Here is a 19963-nt window from a genome sequence, read left to right as displayed (position 1 = left end):
TTAATGAATACTAGCCTTGTACCCGCGCGATGCGATGGGACATAGGAAAAAAACGCTGGTTAAGTAGCGGTACCGTGTTATTATATGAATGTATGATTCAACTCGAGTGTTTCTTAGTCCGGCTGAAAGTGCAAACCGTTGTTGTTTCAGGGAAAGGAAGGGACATGCCTAAGGTTTTTCTTTTAAGGATTTTTTTGAATTTTAGGGATAAAGTGTTTGATAGGAGTATAGATTAAAAGGGTAAATTGGAGATTTTAAAGGTAGAGTGTTAAATTTTGGAGGGGGTAGTTTGTTTATATAGATAGTATAAATATAGATATAGATAATATTACTAGTGGGCTAGTGGCTAACTACATGTGGCAGAAACCAAGATTACAGTTGGATAATATATGGGCTTGAACATACACCGAATATGACCAAAAGAGTTTGACCATATTAATCCAGCCCAATCCCAATGTCTAAGACTTCATAACTCATGCTACGAGTAATACAGACTATATGTACATATGGTTTATGGTTCACCATCCAGAAACCATAAAATTACTACTTTTTTTTTTCTTTTCAAAATGAACATTTTTTTATTATACACTTTTTCTTATATTCTTTATATAAAATAAGTGTAAGCTTTCTGTTATAAGTATATGAAAAGTTTAAGTCCATACAAAAAATAAAGATAAATATAATACTCGTCTCATAATTATACTAGTAGATTAATCTGATTTTGACATGTAAGGGGGGACACATGAAGTGTGTTTAGTTCACATCATATCATACAAAGTCTCCGACGACTATGCACTTAACATTCTTTCCTTAATTAGTTAATTTAATTTTTTTAGCTTGTAATTTGATAGATACGCCTCATAAATCATAATATTGCAATTACAATGTTGATAATCGAGTTTTGTTCACGGGTCACGGTTGGTCATGGTCTCACGTGGTAACCTTGAAGGTTAATTTAAATCATAGGTTGGTTCTGCAACTCGTTTTTTTTTTTTTTTAATTTAAATTGACATAATTTTAACTTTATAAACTTGATAACTAATTGTCTTATTACCAAAAAATGTTATAAAAGGTAATTTTGTTTTATATGGTGATTTATTAAATAAAGTGGTCACTTATGAATGTTTTTCTTTTCCAAACTGCTTATTCCCTACATGAAACAAACAACGTTGCTATTTAATTTAGTTTATACATATTTATTAACGGACATTCACTTTTTTCAAACATATTTAATGTGTAAAAAACAAACTCGAAAGTCAATAGTATGTGCATGAATGTTGAAATATGGAGGTTGGAATATATTAACAAGCAATGTGGAGCACATCATATATATAGACATATATATATATACTGTAGTTCATAGTTGGTTGATTTGTTCAAGATTAACGGCCGGTTTATTGGAGGAGTATCATGGAGGATAACGTGGACTTTGCTGCATATGTTTGTGTCCATTTGTTTAGTTATTGACTTATAGCATAGCAATAGCTAGCAATACTTAATATGTATAAATAGCTTAGTTTTCCTTCCTTCATTTGTACCCCTTTTTTTTATTAAGTAGTATATATATACAAATTAAGCATTCTTTCAGTGAATTTGAAGGGCCTGATCAACCAATTGCAAATTAATTAACTAACAAAAGATACGTATATATGGAAAGGTATGATCACTTGAGTCACAAACACTCACTTTCTTTTCATAAAAGCTTGGAATCAGGTTCACAACTGATTATTTGTTCAAGCTGCAACTTTCCTTGTAGTAACACCCCTATATTCTCATGTCGCCCTTGCAAATTTTTCCTTCACCAACAATGTTTCAATAATAATAATAATAATAATAATGCACATAAGGTAAAGTCCAAAACCAGCAGCTCTACTCCACCCCCAAAACAAATCACCCACAAAGCACACCCGAACCACTTGTTGCGATATCTTTCCAAGCCACCTTACGACTCTAGTCTTGAATGTTGGTGTGACGTGTGTGGTACACGCTGCGACTCCAAAAGTCCCTTGTATCGTTGTGATACTTGTGGCTATGACGCACATGTGGAGTGCTGCGTTAGTTTGCCACAAGTAGCTAAACGAGAAGATCATCAACACGAGCTTTCTTTACTTCACGTGAATAAATATGAAAGGTTTGAATGTGATGTTTGTAGACGTGCCATCTCACAGAAGAATTGTATGTACGTTTGTAAGTCGGGGTGTGATTATGGTATGCACGTTAAGTGTGTTTCTGCCACAGTCACAGAAAAACCCGAGATGACGGATGCAATGAAGTTGCAGCTCGAAATGATTAAGACACAGATTCAGATGAGGTCGAACCAAACGATTCTTGATACCATCAGCGGGTGCAATCATTATCATTGCTATCATTACTAGCAATAATATTGGTCATTGTATACTTATATATATATATATGAACAAAAATATCTAGCTAAGATTAATGTTTGTGTTATCATATATCGTACGGTGTTCATTTGCTTGTACTTCTTGATCTTTTGGTTTTCATCTAATAAGGTTTGGATTCATTTCCAAACTATGGTATATCTTTAATTTATTGTTATATGATTTGTACATTACAATATTATATTATAATATAATAATAATAATATAGTATAATAGTAATTAATATAAATCTTTAAAATAAAGCTGTACAAATTAACGTACAAATCATTAAAAAAAAAAACAAAACAAAACAAACTATGTCATTCCTTAGCGTAGTAAACTCCAAAATCAAAAACCTTATTGGCAACTTCATTTGGCCAAACAAATGTAACTCTAAAATCAAAAACTTTACTAATGAGTCATTAATTACTTCAATGGCCAAATAAATTTGTTTTATTTTTCTTTTATAAAAATTATCCAAAACTTATTACAATTTAAAGAAAATAGTCAAAATGCACTTATAATCCACTAACAAAAAAGAATTTCCAAATAGGTATTTCATAACAAAATATAAGTTTTAAAGTTCACGAATAACCAAAAATAGCAATAAAGTATTATAAAAACAATTTAAAAAAAATTTGCGAGGAATTTTTTTTTTATTTTTAAAATACCGGAAATACCGCAATGGTAATACAATGGAATATACCACCAGAAATACAAGTCAGTATCTGCAACAAGAAGCTTAAAGCAATATTTTAAATTCTGTAAATACCAGCCGATATTTCTGGTATTCGTAGATAATTCTGGTATTACCGTTGCAGTATTTTCGATATTTAAAAAAAAAGAGAGAATTTTAAATTTATTTAAAATTATTTTTTTGATACTCTGTTGCTATTTTTGGTTATTCGTGAACTTTAAAACTTATATTTTGCTATGAAATATCTATTTGGTATTTTTTTTAGTAGATTATAAATGCATTTTGACTATTTTCATTAAATTGTAATAAGTTTTAGATAATTTTTATAAAAGAAAAATAAAACAAATTAAAAAAATACAAAAAAGTAAAAAAAAAAACATTAATAACTAAATATTAGGTACTATTTAAATAATTAAGAAACATTAGGTATGAAACCAGCAATATCGTGCAAACGTTAGGTACCATTTCAATAATTATGAAACATTAAAACACGATATTACATCTTTACCCCTCACGTGCAAGTCACGCGGGGAGGTTTTAACGGCCATTGGACGGCGTTGGCCTCCAGTATGGTCCGAGTGGAGATTTGCATACGTTGGGTATGATCAGCATAATTTCGAAAGGAAAGATATGAAGCTAGTAATATGACCCAAATGTTAGGTACCATTTCAGTAATTAACTCTAAATTTTATAAGAAATACGATAATGAAGTACAACTAAAGGGTAATTGAAATTATTGGTGAAATTTGGAAAAGAAAATGATAAAATTCTAATAATAGCCCATAAATCTTCCTGACCACTGAAATCTAGTTTTAGGTTAATTATTAGCCTAACTTGGTATGAAGATTTATCATTTCCCATTTGGAAAAGACCCTTACAACTCTGCACAGCTAAACTGTAGTTTAACATCTCTTAATGTTTTACCTAAATCAATACACCAAAATTATTTATGAAAGCAGCACGCATACTTTCATACATTCTCTACAACAGAAAGAATGGTCTTTCCTAAAATACACATAGTACACACACACACACACACTACATAAGTTCAATGCTCATGAGCTTGGCTAAAGGTCACAGATTAAGCTTCTAGTCTAGTTCTACCATAATAGAGACCTACTAATCCACATCCATGCATACAATTCAACTGTTTTTATTACTTCCCTTCTTCAGACCCACCAGTCGCACCACCATGACTATCCTTACCAGCACCATCTGCAGCACCACTATCGGGCATACTTCCTCTCCAGATATCACTAGCGGCTGAGCTTGGTGGCACCCCACTTGGCACACCAGACCTAACGCCCATCTGAGGTTGGATAACTTGTGGGCTATTATTGAACTGCATAGCGGGCATTTGTTGTGGAAAGCCCGAAGGTTGTTGAGCCATGACAGCTGCCTGAGGATGCTGTTGCATGAAAAATCCTCCTTGCTGAGCAATTCCCGGATGTTGAAGTGGGCTCATCTGCTGTTATGAGAAGATACTCGTAAAACCAAATTCATAAGCGATCATTTGTAAGAACATGGTTTGAGCGTTTGGCGAGTGATTATGTGATATAGAGTAAAAAATATATATACTCATTGGTTGTAAATAAACAGTCCATAAGTCGAGAAAAACAATCGTTTATGTGTTTTTACCATTTGAAGTTGAAACAATCAGATATTAAAGAGAAATAGACGTTTCAGTAATTGACGGATTCTTACTACGTGAATGACCCTTAAGAAAATCCATTTCTGAAAAAAGAAAAAAAAAACCCAAAATTTTGAGAACATTTTTTGAAGATAAAATATAAGTCTAGCAAAGCAGGTTTGTTCTTTGTTGCAGCTGCTATAAAACTCAGAAATGAAATTCATCAAAGAATTGCAACCTCACATCCAATTAGTATGTTCAGAAGACAAACCCAAATACTACTTTATATAACTGTTTAGATTATAAAAAAAGACCTGAGATGAGATGGCAGGTCCTCCCGTAGGTGTTGGTGGCTGAGCATCGGCAATGGCAGCTAAATACATCAAATTCTTTTGGAGCAGAGCCTGATATCTATAACATACAACCAAAATTATTAAAATCAAGTTCGGTATAAAGATAAATATACTGATAACATGATAACAGAGTTAGTTGCTCACTGTGCACATTCAGCAAGCTTTCCAACGTTTTGGTTGTTCATTATTGCTAAAATTAATTGCTTGTTCTCATCAAGGAACTGTAAATTCAAATTCAAAACAACAAGCAGAATCAACAAATAAACAAAGTCAATATTACTTAGAACAAGGTATGATTTTAAACTGTTTAGCAGAGAATAACATAAGTAAGAATCTTCTATTTCGGGTCCAATAAGCAATGTCCCAACTTATTCAGCATCATTATTCATTCATAAGATCGATATCTGATCATTCGATGTTTCTTTTAATCACGAATATCAAACTAGGTTAGAATAACATACATTTCCATGTCCAAAACCAAACAGCAGTGTTCTTACATTTTTGAAATTGATAAAACTATCCCAAAAAGATAAATATAAAATCATAATACAATTCAGGTCACAAAAACATATATTAGAATAGCAAGTTAATTGATTAAAAATAAAACCCTAATTAAGTAATTAACTTTGATCCAATAAATCATAAAGTAAACAACTTTCAGTCTAAAAAATCAAAAAGCATACAACTTTCATCACAAATAACAAAACCCCTAAATACCCAAATCAATATTTCACCGAATTAACAATTTTTTTTTTATTATAAAAAAAGAGAGCAAAAAGGAAAAGAAAATAATAACCTTTTGAATCTGGTCAGTAGTAATATTTGAAGGGGGGAAAGCAGAAGGTGTCATCAACATCTGATTTGGCATCATTGTTTGGCTCTGACTCTGCTGTTTCATCTTGATTGATAACTTTATTATTCTTGGTATGAGTTTATATTTTAATCCGTATCATTTAGGTATGTTCTTAGTTTTGTTTTGAACGGAAAAGAAAAAATTGTGAAAGATTTTAAAAAAAATTTAGGTTCTTGAGTTTTATTTAAGAGAAGAAGAGAAAAGAAGGGAAAGGATTTGGAAGGAAAATTCTATAGAATTTGTATAAGATATTTTTTTCCCACTTTTGGGATGATTTGAATGAAAGGAAAATGCACTCATTCTCTTCCATTCATCTCTCTTCTCTTCTTTCCTCTTCCTTTACATATAAACTCGAGAACACAAGCGAAACACATGACTGACTTATGCAAGAAATATGGACGATGACGGTCATTGTGACATTGTTTGGTAAACATTCTCAAAGTTGAATACCCATTCTACCCTTTTTAACGTCTATGTACCTTTTGGTCGATTTATTTTGTGCCATTAAATTAAAAGTTTTACTAATAACATACTTATGAATTATTTTAGTATGTATGAAATTGTTGTATTTTTATCATAAAATTTAAAAATGAACTTTTTATTTGTAATCAGTTTGGTTTCTATTTATGACAATTTGATTTTATTTGTCTTTTCATTTGTTGATTTTCTGGTTTGATTTTGTTCGTCTCTATCTACAAATACCAGAAAGTAAGTGTAAGGCTATCCGCATCAGTTTAGGTTATTCTTCTAACAAACATCTTAATCAACATGTTACATCAGCTTTTCATCCATCCTTACCACAAACACTTTTTACTCACAACAATAATATATTCATCCTTCTTACAAACAACTATATAAATTCCAAAGTAACTTTTGTCTTTTACCTTTATTTCTCTTCATCCTTCACAATTCTTATCTACAAATAACCATGGATGGACATCCTTCATGTCACCACCACATCAATAGTCTTTTTACAAACACCCTTAATGTCACCACAAATTTCCTATGGATATCCTTGTTGTGGATGGTCTAACACCTGAAAATTTTAACAAAAATAATTATATTACGTTATATAGAAAACAAATGTTCGATCACCTTGTTTTTGGACCTGCAGCTGGTCAAGGCTTTCCAAATCAAAGTTCTATTTTGTAAATGATCGGAAGTTGCAATTCCATGCTACAAATTATTTGTCAAAAGCAGACCAATATTAGCGGTTGAGACCGGCCAAATCCCAGAGCATTCGATAGAGGAAGTAATATGCCTTGGTGCATTTGGGTCGCCTTTTATCTATCCTTGTTTATGGGCACAATGTGGACCAATTTGATAATATGACTCAGTTTTGGTTATCTATTATCTCTACCAGATCAAAAGGATCAAATTGCAAATTTAGCTAAAAATGTAATGGGTCAAAAGTCACTCAGGTGTATTCATGATGCTTCCTCTAAAGAGAAATAGGGTGGCGCCGTGGCGGTATATCCTATTTATGGTAATTATTTACTCGAAAGTTGATGCTACTAATTAAGAATCAGGTCTTACATTGTAAGGGCACATACTATTAGTTCATATCGGCCCCTCTTCTAAATTCAATCTGTCTGATTTCTTAGAAGACCTGAATATCACCACACCATGCTATAAATATATCAGGTTTCATGTATATAGAACATACTTAATGATATGTCGATATAAGTGGCACCTTTATATCGATATTCTTAGTATGAATTGATCACTTGTGATACTTAGATGTCAAATGTGTAAAGAGAAGCTTAAAAGGAAACAGGCCAAACGGGTTGAAAGTCACACTAATTCTATATAAGAGATGATATTATTGTTATATTAAGTATTAACATAATGTAATATTTATAATCATAAACACACAATATTTATGATCATAAAAGAGTTACTGCAAAAAGAAGTTCGGTTTTGATTCAATCTCATTACTCAACCAATTTGCCTTTTTACTTATGCTTTGATTAGACAAATTCCTATAATATCATCTTGTTTTTACTTTAGCAACTGCCTTTTAATTTTTGCAAGCTTTTTAGAGGAAAAGCTTGAAGAGCAGTCAAGAGAACCGTGGCATTATATCTTTACTGACTCAGACATAGCTGTAGTTGGTGATGTGGGGAAAATATTTAGCATATATTAATGAAAGGGTGCCAGCTAAATAAATATTAATAGGTCAGTTCCTAGTTATGTTTTCATAATTAAAGATATAATATTCCTACTAATACACACTAGTACAAAAATGGGCATTTGTCTATCTACATTTTACACAATTAACTGATAGTTAACAAATTTATGGAAAAACAAAAACTCTGTTAACCCAATAATACTTTTTAACCCAAATTTAAATATGTTACATATAAAGAAAGCATTTGGTAGTTGCAGTAGACAAGAAACCATTTTTCATAGTACTATTATGATAGCACGATCTATAAATGTAGTTTTTAAATTTTAAATGTTTTAGTTTGCTATATAAAAAAGGTATGAAGACGCAGCTTGTTGCCTGTTTACCTTCTACATCTATTCAAATTACTATATCTTTTCAATGAAATATTTATATAGATTTAAATTAGAAATTTGAACTGGAAATTGAATCCTTTGTATGGATATAAAGTTGTTCGCCTTGACCAGTATGGTAGTGATATATACTCTCCATATGTAGCAACTAATATAATGCAATCTGCTTATAAACTATCTTCAATGAGGTGTTTTTAGGTGTCTTTAGCTGTCTATGAATATTTTTTGCAATTGAAGTTTGTCTAAAATTAAAGATTTTTTGACGTATGTCCTTAGGCTATCTCTAATACTATTATTTTGTTTGTATATAGATGCAAGAATATTTAAAGATGTTTGTATAGTTGGGGGTAAAACAAAATTTTTAAAAAAATATGTAAGCATTTTAAAGATTTATAAATATATGATATAACAATTTATTGATGTATAAAGACGTTCCTAGAGATAATGTAAAATAACAATAATAAACTAGCAACCAACTTTCTCGATTTTAGGGGAGAGGAAGTGGTCAACCATCCCCCCCCCCCCCCGACACTAACTAATAAAAACTTTACACCTGAATTTTTCTCAATCTCCTCCCATCTTCTCCAAATCACTGGCGTCACTTTCTCCCACTCTCCACCTCATCATTTATTTTTAATCCTATATAATTTCAAAAACTATATAAAACATTCATTAAAAATTAAACAAATAACATTACAATACTTAAAAAAACACACATTTCCTAAAAAGAAAAAAAATCCGAAATAGATAAAAGAAAAAAGAAACCGAAATTAATTAAACAAACGATCTCCAGTAATTTTGAAGAAGGGACTTCTTTTATTTATTTTTTGGATCCATTTTTTATAAATTTGCTGAAGAAATTGTAGTAGTTGTGTTAAAAAGTTGCTTTTTTATAGTGAAAAGGTAGAGATGTTAAGAAATAAATTATTTTTAATATATTTTTTTAAAAAATAAAAAGAGCATGGGTCCCCCACTAAATTTCTTAACCAATCACACAATTCCTCACTTCTCTCCTCTCTCTATCTTCCTTCCCTCTCTCTCTCTCCTTCTTCCCCCATCGGGGTTCTTCACCGAAAAACTCAGCCTCTCTCCTTCGAGTAACCGCCGGCAACGATGTACCCGCACGACCCTGCTAGCGGGAAACCCATTCCCCGTGACCACTCCCTCCCCCTTACTTTTACATAATATACAACCTAGTGATGTACTCACAAAGTCATAATTGATATGGTCATTATTTTCAATTTTCATAGATTAGAAAGAAAAAAGAAAGCACGCGTGTGACCACTTATTTTATGGTAATAAATAAGGGAATAACTAATATGCTTTTATTAGCATGTATCATACATACTTCACTCTCACAATCTTTTAAAAATTTAAACATTGATTTCAATCACATGGCTGAATGTTTAATAATTTTTAAATGATTTGTGAGAGGGGAAACGTGTATATGATATTATGCTACTAGAAGAATATATATTAGTTATTCTCAATAAATAATGTACGGAGTAATATACCTAAATTGAATTGTAGAAGTGTCATATTTCTTTATGTCTCTTACAAATGTAATTTAATTGATCACGTATCTAATCAAAATTACTTGCTCGTCTATGTAGGATATTGTTTGTTATGATAAGTTAGTTATTACAGTCTTTCGTATTACAGTCATTTATTGATACATTTTTCTCTAACAAATTGAGTAAAAATTACGTCATTGTATTAAAATAAAGGAAAGTTGAATTCGAGTAAAATACATGAAATTAAACTAACTAAATGATTTAACATGCATGCATATATGCATTTACATCAAATCAAATCATATATATACAGGCCAATAATATGCCACAATTCGATCCTGATATATAGCTCTCATATCAACTAAACCAAAAAACCTAAAACCTTCTTCTTGCATAGCGTCAACTTTTAATTCGATTTGATCAACTTTATAGCACTGCTAATTAATTAATAATGGACGGACAACTACGTCCAGTAGCAGTTTCATGCAATAACCGAGATTATGCCGATAGTCTACCACCCGGATACCGCTTTTGTCCCACGGACGCAGAGATCATCCTTTACTACTTGATCCCGCAGATTGAAAAAGGAACACACCCTCCGTGCCGGCTACACAAGGTCAATATTTACGACCACACTCCTGAAGAACTTGCTGCAGGTTAGTAATTAGCGTACAACTTATTAACATATATTGATTGATCGTACGTTTTCTTGCATGCATGATGGATTGTTGTTTAATTTCTTGCACGTGTTTTTGATAATAATTATGAATGTTAGTTGATTGCAAGTTTTATATCTAATTAAACTATATATTAATTGGTGTGTCTTGATTGATAACAGCACATAAGCCATGTGATGCAAATTGGTACTTTCTGACACCAAGAACGCGAAGATATGCGAATGGGAAACGCCCTAGTAGGACCACGAAAGGGCGTGGATATTGGCACGCGAGTCAGAGTTATGCAAAGGTTAAAGATCCGGGGGTGGTGAATGGACAAGTAGTGGATGTTGGAAGGAAACTAAGTTTGGCATACTTTGACAGAAACAATAACAAGACCTCATGGCTAATGCATGAGTATACCACCAATGATCCTGATCTCCCTACTGGAAGCGACAAAGATGGCACCAAGGTACGTACGTATTACATACAATTAATTAATTAATATGTGTATATGTGCAGTTAACTGATTGGGTGAGTACTAATTATTTTTGTGTATATGTGCAGTTAACTGATTGGGTGATAGCTAAGATATACAAGAAGCCTGGGAGCAAATCCAACAATTATTGTAATAAGACTCTAGCAGTTTCAAACACTAGTAGTACCAAGCAAAATGATCAACAAGGGGAGATTAATGAAGAACAAAATCAAAATCAGCCACCTACTGCAGATGATGATGAGGATCAACCGCCTTCACCTAAACGACAAAGACTATCTCACGGCAGCAGTAGTAGTACTCAAGAACTTGAACACCCTACTCATCATCATGAAGAGGAGCAGCAAATACTAATCACTACTCGATGTTATTGGATTCAGATCAACTATGTTTATCAGTTGAAGACATAGCTTCAATCATGGGAGAATCGAATCTTCCAACGGTGCCTATTCATCATGCTAAAGAAATTCAAGATCCATTATTAACTTCAACGAGCGCAACAGATGAACAATTATCATCACTTGAAGCAAATAATAATAATAGTAATAATAATAATCACTCTTACAAACACGATGATGATCAGTTTCCAAAATGGATGATGTTCGATGATGAAAACCAACCATGTCTATCCTTTGAAGACATGTGTTCTATCATGAGAGAATTGAATGATGATGAGCAGCAGTCTATTCAAGATCCAGCAAGATTAACTTCAATCCCCGCAACAACAACAACGACAGTAGTCGTTCAAGCTGCATATCAAGGACCGCAGATCACCCACTGCCAAGAAAGGCTGGCTACTCTTGATCAAGCGTTTACAAGTAGTGACGAGGAACTTCAACATTCAGTTACTGGCAGCGACTTTTCATCAACTGATGATGGTAATAATAATTACATGATGATGCCGCCTCCAACTTCATCAATTAACCTGCTGCAACGTTGTTCCATACCATAATAATATTGCTTCAATCCCTTTTACACACCACCCACTCCTAGTTCACAACCACTGATTGATGATCATGGAGATTAATAATTACATGATCGATGATGAAGATGACTCCAAATTCAACTGATCCTCCGGCGACTTCAACATTCCAAGTTATCGAATATATGAGGAATTGGCCGGGTGAGGGATAATATTTTGAGTTGCCGTTAGAAAATATTATTTGAGCTGCTATGGTTCTTCGTGTTGGAGCGTTTATGGGACTGCATCAAAAACACATATGAAGTGATCAACAGGTGGTAGTTTTTCTCTTGTGTTCTCTATAATTGGAACAAGTATTTTTGTCCATTTTGCAGTTAAAGTCTTGAGTGAATCCAAAATGCCTACTTTTGTTATATTTCTAGATTTGTAATTGGATATACTTTGACTTCTAGCGCATTGCTAGTAGCTAGCTATTTCTAATATATTTCTGCTAGTTCGAAAAAATAGTTGTTCGTTGATTGTATTCGATGATGTTAGTTATATCTTGTATATAACAAAGTTTGTAGTGCGTCTAGACTTAACAATTACTTTGTTCATTTGTATTTTTGTAAGTCAAGTTTGTAATATCGACCATGTATTCATCGTTTAATCAATGATACATATGATTATGTTTGCATAGATTCTTTACATTTGAACTTGTTATTGTTCTTGTTGAATACTTTCTTATTTACTTTCTTGTCTAGTTTAATTACAATGCAAGTTGTGCAATCTGTGGACTGACACGGAGCCCGATCCCCGAGGTGCCACGTGTCAAGTATTAGCGGCGACGTCGCCGTTAATGCTTGTCACGTGGCACCTCGGGGATCGGAATCCCAATCACTTGATATGGTGTATCGGATCATATTTTGTCCTTGTTGGAGTAGTAGCACCGACGTCAAAGGTGGTCATTCATTTCTACGCAAAGAAAACCTCCAAACTTCCTTTTTTATACTTCCACATACAAGACAAAACCTTAGTAAACTTTCACAAAACCTCCAATTAACAAAAAAATGGTTTGTTTTCATCAAAAAGTGAAGAACCAAATGACATTCAAAACCATTTTCTCAATGTAGAAAGGTGTATTTAAATGAAACCATTTTTTATGTATATTATCTAGTGAATTGAATAATATTCTACTTTTAATTATGTATTACAGATTTTATAGGTATATAACAATGAAAGAATAAAAAAAGATTATGAAAGAGAATCAAACTTCAGTTAAACCAAGAAGTTCGTAAAAAATAAAGACTAATCATTATCACTATCACTACCCAAACGTTGTGTGGGGAATGATGACGTGCTAGACCCGGCCTGGTCTTAAGGGCTCAACGGGGAGAAGAATTGATCCACGTTAAAGGCCGGCAACTGTGATCTAGATGGGCCGGCCTGGTCTTGGTGCTGTTTGGCTGGGCCCTCCAAGGGAGGTTCATCTATATCCACTGGGAGCTCGACATTCGGTCCTCGTGTTCCCCTAACCACACGCCCAACCGCATGGGTATGTCCCAATCGGGGCCTTAAAACGTCCAAAAATGTCTGTGTTGGCGGGGTGGGGCAGTTGGGAAAGTCACAAGCCGCTCTTGTACCACATTAAATCATAAACAAATAAATTAGTTATACTTAATAGAAATTTACAAAAAAATACGAATTTAAGTGTTGTGCGAGAACTTACATAAATGGGCCTAGTTCTTGTCTGCTCAGTCCCATCGTGTCTTGTGTGGGCCCACAAAAAGAACTCAGGCGGGGGCTCATGTTGCCCATGATTAGTACGTTGTATATACATTAATCAAAGTTATATATATGTATGTGTATCTCTCTCTCTCTATATATATATATACATACATACATACATATGCGGATATAAATATGTACATATAACTTACAGCGTATTCAAATTCACGTTGAGCGTATGACTGCTGACCGTGAGTACTGACAAGTCCATGCCTGTTATTCACGTTTCTTTGGGCAACAAGCATCCGGTGCTCCCTGATCCAGTAATGCAGTAGACCCCTCCAGATTTTTCCAGGCATTTCATAAGGCGGATGACCTTCCAATTCGCCGAGTCTCTCTAAGCCACCCCTTTCGGTCAACCATTTCCCCTTGAATTTTGATTTTTATCCCTGTAGTTCTTGAGGACATCATGACGAATCATGTTTTCAAAAGCCTCTCGTAAGGGGTGACCGTCTTCGTGATTTAGATACGGGTCCAAGTAGAACCGTCTCTGCAATTTTGTATTAATAGTTAGCATCTACCCTATTATTTTAATGACGTATTTAAATTGTAAAATAAAATGTTTTATACCTGAAGCCAGGGTATAAGTCCATCCTTGATGGGTGGGGGCAGTATGCGAGACGGTAGCGACATATGTCACCAAATAACTCTTGTACCATGTGGAGGTGTTACCCATAGTCTGCCACCTGCTTTCAGTGGTATCAATTCTAAGAGATATATGTCGTCCAGTATTCTGAAACTCTCGCTCCAGTTCATTGTTAGTAGCGATCTATAGGGTAACGGGTAATACTCTGGTGATAATAGTCTTAAAATAAGAACGGTGTGAACACTTAAAAAACATCATTTTTATGCATTAAAAGTCCATAAAACTAACATAGTGCATAACTAATTATCATTATTTAAGTGTTTAACAACACATTGATCCGTCAAAATCCAAAAAATCACGTTTTTTGGTGGATGCATCATTTTGAAGAATATGCATCCAAGATGGATGCACAAAACAAAACATTATTTTCTCGATTTTGATAGGCCAATATGTTGTTAAACACTTAAATAATAATAATTAGTTATATACTATATTAGTTTTATAGACTTGAATGATGATGTAAATGAAGGTACAAGAGTCATGTTACTTACTTTCCTACTTATATGCATACACATATGTATATATACCTTTATTTAATTTGTTTATTTTTAATTCTTGACTCAAGTGTACTACTTTGTAATGTTGTCTAATGATTTCTATAAAAATGAAAGTATGGTTCATGAAGAAATATAAATTAATAGTTTCCCCTTTTTCTCTACTGATTAATCATGAGTTTTCCTCAAGTCAACTAATGGTAAAAATAGATTTATAATAGATCAAATTTTGTTGACTTGGTATGTCTATATATATATTTTTTGCTCACTCGTGACTTATAGATGAGAATGGAAATGGAATCTTCAAAATGGTTATAAAAAGGGTTATGTAAAGGTCCATACTGATAGTTTTCGTTAGTGTATATTTTTTTTTTAAACTAGCATTAATCATTATAAAGATAAAATGGATAAATCATATTTTTGTTTGTTCAAAGTGATATTATTTTATTACTGTAACCGTCATTAGTTTTACATCTATAAATATTTATATTTTATATATATGTATTATATATTATTAATTTTGTGATGATGTATAAAGCCGAAGAGTTTTGAAACAAATAACATAATGAGTCCAGAATATTTTTGTTGGGTATCTCAATGGTTCTGTACAATCAGAAAGTTTTAATCATAGCATTCTTTTGGGAACAAGGATCTATTAAATCCTTATATTTAATGGCGCCTGGTGATCCAACCAGTATTTTAGTAAAATGATCACACTTTTTGCAGCGAGGGTCACTGCAAGAAGTCCAACGTACATACCCGTACACTATGGACTTGATGGTCCACAGTAGACTTTTGTTTTTATTCACTTATTGCAGCGACCCTCGCTGCAAAAAGTTAATAAAAACAAAAGTCTACTGAGTCCACAGTGTACGAACAGTTATATATATGTAAACCCGTAACATCATTTTCAAACCACAATCGGTTTCGTTTCAGGTATGTGCTCTAAGGCTTTCAATATATATATATATATGTATATGTTCTTGTTTTCCTTTATATACATAGATATATAGATATACATTAGATTTTCAATATATATAGGTGTATATATGTATGTTTTTCAAGTATATTGTAACAACACGACTCGATTAAAGAAAAACTAAGAAAATTTTTTTTTTTTTTTTACGCCCAGGTGTGCCACATGCTACATGCATGTGTCACATTTTTGAGTTAAAATCTGAACAGAGGCAAATATGTACCACATGTTGTATTTCATGTGTCACATATCCTGACTTCAAGTTTTCCATGTGCCACATCCAAATTGTATGTGCCACACAAATGACCAAAATCCGAACAGAACCAAAACTGTGCCACATACCTTTTCTGTACGTGCCACATATTTTCGCTGAACAACAAGATGACCCTTTATAACACTTGACTCAACTTGCAATCTTTAAGACTCATTTCCAAGCTTTCAAACACTGATTATGGACACAATTTGAACTTAAAAGGTAAAGTATTATCCTTACAAACTTCATTCAACAGAATGTACAAAGATAACAACTCATGGGTACTTTACCCAATTTGCCACATTATCCAAAACACCATTTTGACTTCAATTTATCAAGACTAGTTACAAACACCACAATGTACAATTTACATATCCATAAGAATCAAAATGCCAAGATTGTACCAAGAGCCATATGAAGTGGGATGCACTAAGTCTCTAACCAAAGAATACCATTCTTCCGTGAATGACCAAAAATACCTTCGAGTCAACTAGCACTCCAAAAATCAACACTTCAAATCAACAATACCTAGTTCCTTCTTTCGGAACCACCTATAAAATGGTAAACAACTAAAATATAACCAAAGGCTTAATGAATATACTTGCATACAATTATACATACGAAGGAGGACAAAAACACAAAAGACTATCGCATGTAGCCAATGAAACCGTCATATCATCACTTGCATACTCACTTTTGCGCTAACAAAACATACATGGATCCACATATGCTAAACAATCATCAACATGATTAACTATCGGGATTCTTAGGCCCCGGAGGTTCTTAGGCCTCATAAACACTATGCCCCATATGGGCTTACGCCGAATCAATCACCACACATGGATAAATAAACTTCAACATGATGTGGTCAACACCACACATGGACAAAAGGCTTCAACATGATGTGGTCGATTGACCCAACGTATACATAAAGGTATGCAAGAGTACTCACCTCCTCCGCGACTATCAACAATCAACAATGCAACAACAAGTGCAAAGCTTTCAACTTATCAATTCAATACAATATGCACATAAGACTTTATTCACAATCTTGGCTAACTCACTTAGCCAAACTAACGATTCACTAGCGTTCTTATTCACCCAAACTCAATTTCCTTGAGTTGGCTTAAAATCAAGTTTCACTTAACAAAGCTCAGTCTTTCTAACTCATCAATCTCAATAATCTATCATTTTGCTAAAAATCTCATTTTACCACCAACATGTGGCCATTTCATCTAGTTGCTCAAAATTACCAAATTCTCATTCACTAGCCTTTTCCAAACCCAAAACTCAACCCATTTGTCATTGAGTTATTTCCACCTTTAACAACAAAATTAGGTAGTTCATCTTACCTTTTTCAACCACATTTCAATAACTAGCAAAAATTTCATCTTTTCTTGCAAACTCAAAATATTACTTAGAACTTATCAATTTCATAATCAAACACATCATATAACCCAATGACAACTAGGTTAACTAAGGAATTGGGAGAAATTAACCATACTTCATTTTCTAGCAAAACCCCCCAATTTGGTTCATCCATGAACCCTAAATTCAAAAAGAAAGATAAAAACTAAATTAGGGGAATTCAATACCTCAACAAACAATAGGTTAATGCTTAGACTTAAGTTGGAAAATTCTTCTTCCTTTCTTTTCTCTAGCAATTTTGGCCACCACCACAAAACCCGCAAGCCCTAGCTTTTCAATTTTTGAATGGAGATTATTTGATGGTGATAATTATTATTATGATATTTATTCTTGGATTGAAAGAATTAGTCTTTGATTTTGGAAGAATTGAGATGAAGTTGCATGGAGGAATGATGATGAACAAGAGTGAAAATGTGAGAAGTGGAAAAAGGAAATGGCTGGCACTTCCTATGAGTGCCACGCCCTTGACTAACTTTTGTGGGTATTTTTACCCGCTATCCGTTAAAGTTCCAACTAAATTAACCCCATATCCAAAAATAAAATACTAGGAAACTAATTTAAAGTCAAAACTATAAAAAGGGGTTAGTTTATTTATCTTAAAATTATTGGGGTGTTACATATATATACATATATATATATATATATATAGTGGCATTCAAATAAGAATCAAATTAAAATGAGAACAAATGAGAACAAATCTAGGCCTTCTAATTTTAGATCCTACGGTTACCAAATTTAATGGATTTTTATTTTTAAAATTTTGTCAAAAATGGCATAGTTGGAAATGGCAGACTCTATACTATAAATTGTAGATCTTTAGTATTATTATTATAGTTTATCATTTATTAAATTCTGTCAAAGTCGATTGATGCACATGGACACATGACACCCTCTCTTAAGTTTTTGTATCTGTGCCATTTATACATCCTCTTGTTTTTGTAAATTTGTGTATCCTAAATTGTTTGAAAGACATTTTTTTTGCATCCGTATTAGTTAATTAATATCAAACGAAATGTGCATCCGAGTTAAAACTGAAGAGGAGGGATGGTAGTTTCTTTCTTACGTACAAGGAATTAAAATAGGTGGTTACATTTTCAATTTAATAGAAAAATAAAAGTTTAATAAAAAATCCATCCAAGTTAAAATTCCTCTTTTGCCCCCTGTTCTTACCGTTCTTATTTTAATCTTGTTTACACCAGGTAGTTACCATATATATATATATATATGTTTAAATATAGTAAGGGCACGTTTGGTTCGTGGATTTTGGAGAAATTTGATGGAATTGGAATTTCATTCCATTCCGTAGGAATGTTTGGAAGACAAATTTGAGCTGAATCAAATTCCATAGAATGTGAAGATTCCTTCAGATACAGAATTGACATTCCTTATGGGATATTGATTGAATTTGATTCCGTTAGACCCTTTATCTCCAAAAGACAATAATGCCCATCTTTTATCTAAACAAAACACATACCCATCATGAATTTTCTAGACTTCTTGTTAATCTGTAACTTAAACACAAAACATACACAACTTATACCCATCACCAATTATTATGGTTAACTTCAATCTACAACCACCATATGTAATAATTGTTACTCCAGCGAGAAAAAAGAGAAACAAAATAGTTGTGCGCCCAGCCTCCATCGACTGATATTCCGACCAACCTTCATCAACAACCACCACCATATGTAACTAATGTGATTCTGGCAGCCATATGTAACCACTCTTGGAGTAATATATATTCTCCGGCCAACCTCCATTGGCAATCGTTTGAGGTTGTTCATGATGTGGCTATGTGGGTACGATGGAAACTGAGAGAAAGATCTTACACCAGTGGATGTTGTGCGGCAGCGACGCCATCTGGTGGTGGTGGCCGACGGTGTGTGATGGCCGGAAAAGAAGAAAAAGGTTGGGGAAGGAAAGAACAAAAAGGAGATCTGGTATGTTTCTAATCTTTTTTTTTTGATAAATTTGTTTTATATCAAGGAAGGATATACACGTCATTTTAGCCATTGTGTTAAAAATATTCCTTTTATATTTTACCAACCAAACACATTGATTGAATCTAATTCCATTCCATCAAATTCCATTCTTTTCAAAAATATTCTGCGAACCAAACGCGACCTAAATATATATATATATACTAGTTATAAAGGTTCGTTGGTAATCTTTAAAAAAATTTAAGCATTGATTTTTTCATACTGTTTACGTATATGTATATATATTTCAGATGGATTTTGAAAGTATATGGGGCGAAATGGGTGCGGAAGGCTTTGAGCTTCACTTAGAAGAACCTGATGAAGAATTTGAGATACCAGATGCGGCCCCTCATTTTGACTACGACACTAGGGTTTTCCACACCGATCAAGTATCC

General features: G+C 33.1%; 2 protein-coding genes across 3 annotated transcripts; one reads left to right on the top strand and one right to left on the bottom strand.

Annotated features, from left to right (window-relative positions):
* Positions 1-4021: 4021 nt before the first annotated feature.
* On the bottom strand, positions 4022-6053 carry LOC122593092 (GRF1-interacting factor 2-like). 2 transcript variants are annotated; one of them, XM_043765443.1, is made up of 4 exons: positions 5858-6053; positions 5206-5282; positions 5023-5119; positions 4022-4546 (listed from the first exon to the last, which is right to left on the bottom strand). In XM_043765443.1, the coding sequence occupies exons 1-4, from the start codon at positions 5957-5959 to the stop codon at positions 4235-4237; spliced, it is 588 nt and encodes a 195-aa protein (XP_043621378.1). In that variant the 5' UTR covers positions 5960-6053; the 3' UTR covers positions 4022-4234. The 2 variants fall into 2 exon arrangements, with proteins under 2 accessions (XP_043621378.1, XP_043621379.1); XM_043765444.1 differs by having other exon boundaries at positions 4022-4543.
* Positions 6054-10399: 4346 nt separating this feature from the next.
* On the top strand, positions 10400-11510 carry LOC122592189 (NAC transcription factor 32-like). Its single transcript, XM_043764389.1, has 3 exons — positions 10400-10604; positions 10787-11076; positions 11172-11510. Exons 1-3 carry the CDS (start codon positions 10400-10402, stop codon positions 11508-11510), a joined length of 834 nt encoding a protein of 277 aa, XP_043620324.1.
* The last annotated feature ends 8453 nt before the right edge of the window (positions 11511-19963 follow it).

Source organism: Erigeron canadensis, chromosome 3 (assembly GCF_010389155.1).
Source record: "Erigeron canadensis isolate Cc75 chromosome 3, C_canadensis_v1, whole genome shotgun sequence".
Lineage (NCBI taxonomy): Eukaryota > Viridiplantae > Streptophyta > Magnoliopsida > Asterales > Asteraceae > Erigeron > Erigeron canadensis.
Note: the sequence above shows the minus strand (reverse complement) of the source record. Positions and strands in the feature narration are given on the sequence as shown.

Bases quoted from the DNA above. Each gene is read 5' to 3' on its own strand.
- LOC122592189 (XM_043764389.1), top strand. From the start codon at position 10,400: ATGGACGGACAACTACGTCCAGTAGCAGTTTCATGCAATAACCGAGAT. The intron at 10,605-10,786 runs GTTAGTAATTAG...GATTGATAACAG, and splicing joins TCCTGAAGAACTTGCTGCAG to CACATAAGCCATGTGATGCA. The intron at 11,077-11,171 runs GTACGTACGTAT...GTATATGTGCAG, and splicing joins GCGACAAAGATGGCACCAAG to TTAACTGATTGGGTGATAGC.
- LOC122593092 (XM_043765443.1), bottom strand. From the start codon at position 5,959: ATGAAACAGCAGAGTCAGAGCCAAACAATGATGCCAAATCAGATGTTG. The intron at 5,283-5,857 runs GTTATTATTTTC...TTGAATTTACAG, and splicing joins CTACTGACCAGATTCAAAAG to TTCCTTGATGAGAACAAGCA. The intron at 4,547-5,022 runs GTCTTTTTTTAT...TTCTCATAACAG, and splicing joins GACCTGCCATCTCATCTCAG to CAGATGAGCCCACTTCAACA.